The following is a 5,398-nucleotide window of genomic DNA, read 5'->3' on the forward strand; positions in this document are numbered from 1 at the left end:
CTGGCGGTATAGTGGGTTACATGATGGAAACCACGAGCTGCTCTGGGGGAGAAAGATGAAGCTTTGTCCTCCCATAAAGAGTTAGTCTCCCCCAAAAGGTCTACCCTGTCCGACAGGATCCGTATGAGCCAGAATTGACTCCACGACAGTGAGGAGGAGAAGGAAGGCAGCCAGGCTGGTCACTAAGTGTAGAACAAGTATGATCTGGAAAGTACTGAAGGTTTTTTTGTTGGTTTGTTTTTCTGGTCCAGAGTGACTGGAATACAACTGTACCTGAGAGGACTTTAGCGGCATCGCGCATGAGGTCGATTGACATGGGTGAGGCTGAAAGCAGGGCCGAACTTGGAGAAGGTCATAATGATCTACATGAGGACTTGAGACTAAGGGAAATGAAGGACATGAGGGAAGAGCTTAATAAACTTCATAGGCTTAATGAAGCTTAAACTTAATAAAGCTTAATAGGCAAGGGGAAATTTATAAATATGCTTAAAGTGACAAGCATGGGTGGATATTGATGTTTGAGTATATGCAAGAAAAAGAGTATGTATGAGTGCGTACATGTGAGACTGTACGCATATATATGTGAGTGTGTGTGAATGAGTGTTGTGTGTGTGTGTGTAAGCGACAGAGAGAGAGAATGTGTAAGAAAAATACAAAATGGTATTTCGCTGAGTTGTTTGTTTCCATTTTGACATTTTGAGTTGGGATACAAGTAGACAGCCAGTGTGAAGAGTATAGAATTCCTGAGTTGCAAGGAAAGTTAAGTAACAGAACATTCAGCCACATTGCATCCACAGCGCTGTGTGGCAATCATCCGTCTGCTGCACCTCTGTAGTTTGCCACACTACACAATACACCCTATTGTTTTCTCTATGTGAAAATGGAATTCATCTGCTTGTTTTATCTTTAATGGTTCAGAAGTATTTCATATTTTTTATTAAATGACTTTTCATTTTCTTTTATAGACTGGATTTCCTATTTGCCATGTCTTAAAATGCTGTCCCAATGCCTGGCTTATCTTTTATGTATCTTAAATTGTATTGATTTAATTGGTTTATGTTTTACATACTTACTGATTGGATACTATGCCCCCAAATTCTGTCTTCCCTGGAACCTCAGATTGTGATCTTACTTCTATAGGGGGCTTGGGAACTAGTTACAATGGTGTCATATAAGAGCAAGGTAGACCCTCAATCCTAATGACTAGTATAAAAGACACAGAGAGCCTACTATGTAACTGCAGAGGTTGACATCAATGATACATCTGCAAGCCCGGGAACACCAAGGATTGTCAACAACACCAGAAGGTGAGAGAACGGCACAGAACTGATTCCACTGCAGACACTCCGTCCTTAGGTCCTGTCAGCACCTTCCTTAGGCTTTCAGATTCTGGCCTCCAGAACTGTGCAAGAATAGGTTTTCCGCTGTTTTAAACTAACCTGTTTGTGGTTAATTGGTTGTGGCAGTCCTAGGAAACTAATACAATATGTAAACATTTATTCCATCTAGAACTTGTTATTGCAAATAAATGGTGATAAGGTTCCAACTGCATTTTCTTCCAGAAAGATATCCATTTGGGCCAACACCATTTATTAAATAAGTTTCTCTTTCCTATTGAATTAAGTTACCTTCATTGTAAGATATTACATTTCCACTTTTACTGGGATCTATTTTGTGTGTGTGGGGGGGGGTGTTCTCTAACCATTTGATTAAACCATTTGACTCTTCCCATGACTCACAGAAGCAAGACAAAACTATAAAAGCAAGTTGGAGAGCAAGCCTGATGTTCGGCTATGTCTGGAGTCTGTCTTTAGACACAGAGGAAAATAATATAGGACTCAGAAAGATCAGACATGTGTGAGGAATTAATTTTGGTCTGGGGAAATATAGGCAGTTCAGGTAGCATTGAATTTTTTATTCTTGGGGAGGTAATATAGAGGGCTGGCTCGTTTGACACTGAGTGAGAAGTCAGTCAAGGCAGGCAATCAAAGAATATGCTAATGACTTAAACAAGAAAAGCTCCAGCAGTGAGACAAGAAGAGATGAAGAGTCTGGTCCACAAACTCCAACTTTCTGATACTGATACTAATTTCTGTCCCATTCAGGGAACATCTTATACAATCTTTATAGTGGATAGAAGAAATCTCATGATACACGTGAATCACGTAGATGAATGAGTATGTCTGGCAGAGAGAAAGAAGAAAACGATAGCGCTGATAAGCACTATTGAACTACCTAGAGAGGGCAAGTTCACAACACAACTGCATCTTCCCTCTTCCTTCATGCAAGATCCAGGTCTGAATACCTACTGCCATCCAATCAACTCTGCCTCATATCAACCCTACAGGACACGATGGAAATGCCCCAGCAGGTTTCTGAGGTCTGGTCTTTACAAACGCACAACATCACAACCTGCTCCCTGTGAGCGCTGGTGGTTTCCACCCCTGACCTCTTTGGTTAGCGGTTGAGCTTTTTTTTCTTTTCCTTTTTAGCAGTTGAGCTTTGAAGCACTCTACTACCAGGGATCCTTGTATCCAGACAAGTGGCTTTCAAATGCTCTCAGGTACCAGACTCATCTGGGAGATGGGGAGGGGTCTTGTTAAAACACTGATGGCTAGGCCTCATCTCCAGAGTTTCTGATTCCATAGGTCCGGGTTTGTTCTTCGTCATCATCCAGGTGATTCTGGCTCATTGTGAAATTTTACACACTTTTACACATTCACACATGTGTGTAAATGTACGGCAGAACAAAATACTACTCGGTCCTGCTCTACCCTCACCATCATGAGTATGCAAACGTCCATTTTTGAAGTCACTGTGTATTTTGAATATCTTCCAACTTAGAAAGTTTCTCTTTCAGCCTTATGTCAGACAAATTCTGCTGTGATCGATGATGTTTCCATTGATTAATCTTCATAAGTAGATTATCAGGCCTCTCTTTCTAGTCTGCGTTAGTCTGGAAGTGCTGGTGAAACCTGTCTATAGTGGGTGACCAGATTGGAAATACTGGTGGCAGAGCTTCCAGCCAGTAATGTGAGGGCCACCATAGCATGGCAAAGTGGCAGATGGGTAGTGATTCAGTTGACTAGGGGTAGAATAGTTTGCATTTCTAACACATTCCCAGGTCGGGCTGATACTGTTGGTACAGGGAGCACATTTTGAAAACCACTGCTCTATAGCTTAGCACCAAAATGACCAATAACCCTTGAGAGGTTTAAATTTTATAGAAGAACTCTTCATGAAGTCTTCTCTCGTCCCCTCAAGCAAAGTTGATTCTCTCCTTCGTCTCAGGCATAAAGTAACACTTGAGTCACATCTTAAAGGATGCGTTTAAAGGTAGAAGCCCTAGGAAGGAGCTAGAGCAGCAGTTCTCAACCTGTGGGTGGCGACCCCTTTGAGGATCCAATGACCCTTTCACAGGTGTTGCCTAAGACCATCGGAAAACACATATTTCCAATAGTCTTAGGAACCGAGACACCACTCCTCTGTCTGTCTCCAAGCTGGTCCACCCACATGCAACTACACCCACTTACGAGTATCCAGTGTGAAGACGGTTATCCATGCTACACCATGCCTCAAGACAAAATTTCATTAATCTGTAATTAGAAATAAATATTTCGCAATATATAATTTCATATTGTTTTTGTGATCAATCACTATGCTTTAATTATGTTCTATTTGTAACGATGAAAATACATCCTGCACATCAGATATTTACATTACAATTCATAACAGTAGCAAAATTACAGTTATGAAGTAGCAACAAAAATAATGGCTGGGGGTCACCACAACATGCGGAACTGTATTAAAGGGTTGCGGCATTAGGAAAGTTGAGAACCACTGAGCTAGAGAGATGGGTGTGGAGGTGTAAGGGAATCACAAATCTGCCAATAATTTTATTTAGTAAAGGAAGAATTCGCTAAATGGTTAGAGATACAACTGTAGAGGAAGGCAACAATCGAACTCACCATGGGCCTTGTAAGTCACACCAAAGAAACATGGGCAAGGTTTCCTGGTTAACGAAACTGATTATGGTATGTACATATAGAAATTTATATTCAAAATATGGCTCACACAGTTGTGGAAAAGGGGGTGTTCTAAGTGTATAGGTCAGAAGTCAGGCTGGAGGTTTTTCTTGGCTCATGTAGCTGCATGGGCTGATGAATCCAAAATCAAGAAGTCCATCGAGAGGTTGTGGCTATTGAGTCAAATGAACCCAAGGTCAAGCTGGTGGTTAACAGAAGTGAGTGAATCCAGAGCCAGTAGTCAATATGGTAGAGCATTGGCTTAAGTCCAAAGAGCCAGAGATTGAAGAGCCAGCTATAAGATCCAGGCTGAGCAAAAAGCAGGCAAGCTTTCCCACAGCAACTATTTCTATTGGAAGCAGGCCACATCCTCAAGATTATCTCATCATGAAGGATTAGTAGGTCTTAACTTCCAAGCCACTGATAATCCTGGTGCAGTCAAGTTGACAATAAAAACCTTAACTATCACAAGATAATAAGAACTTTTGGAACAAGATAATGGAGATGTTTGTTTAACATAGTGATGTAATTCACATCACTAAATTATATAGTTAAAATAGAAAAATTATATAATATATATTTTACCATAAGAATTTTTGTTTCAGAACTTTATACAAATTTCACATGTTCCTAAAACGCCGTGCTTATATTTCTTATAATTTTATAATATATGGTAGTTATACATGAGTTGAATTGAACCTGGGCTCACTCATGGATGACAAGAATTCGACCGCTGAACTACCACTTCTGGCCCCATTTTCAATGGTTACCAAGACATTAAAGCTCAGAAAACACCACACTAGAAGAGAGATGAAGAAGAAATTACCCTTTGCCCTACAGTCACTTCCAACTCATGGCCTCCCCGTGTGCTGCTGCCAAGTAGAACGACCCCATAGGGTTGTGCTGTTCTTTTATTGTAGTTTTGTTTGGTTTGGTTTTATTGTACTTTTAATAGAAGCACATTAAACAGGTCTTCCTTCCGTGGGGTGGGCTCAAACTGCTAACCTTTAGGTTAGTAGTCAAGTGCAAGTCATTTGTGTCACTCAGGGACCTTTAAGAAGTGGTCCATGGGACTCAATAGAATTTTGTGTCTGGAAAAGTGTGTGTGAAGCAATCATACAGTGATGGAATTCAAATAATTTAACAACCAGTTCACGATCCTAATGACAATAAAGTATAAATAATAACATGTATAATAAATAATAAAGTATAAAAAAGATATACCCAAAGGTAGTGTATTATTTCATACAGTTAATACTTAAGAACAATAAAAGAGGTACACAAAAGAAAGTTTTAAAATGTTAATAAAAATATAAACTAATACCTGACAAAAAGCCAATAAAACTTATTTAAGATATTTCTTTATTTTTTTT

The 5,398-nt window shown here is 39.8% G+C and overlaps 1 protein-coding gene across 1 annotated transcript in view; it reads right to left on the reverse strand.

Moving 5' to 3' along the window:
* Positions 1-294, reverse strand: part of LOC123521603 (tether containing UBX domain for GLUT4-like) — a 22,504-nt gene extending 22,210 nt beyond the window's left edge. Inside the window, exon 1 of the mRNA XM_045289427.1 lies at positions 274-294. Coding sequence (XP_045145362.1) covers positions 274-294 — 21 coding nt within the window. The remainder of the gene's footprint in view (positions 1-273) is intronic.
* Positions 295-5,398: the final 5,104 nt, after the last annotated feature.

This window comes from Echinops telfairi, unplaced genomic scaffold (genome assembly GCF_000313985.2).
Source record: "Echinops telfairi isolate 266 unplaced genomic scaffold, ASM31398v2 ScPeMD7_27;HRSCAF=92, whole genome shotgun sequence".
In the NCBI taxonomy this organism is placed as follows: domain Eukaryota; kingdom Metazoa; phylum Chordata; class Mammalia; order Afrosoricida; family Tenrecidae; genus Echinops; species Echinops telfairi.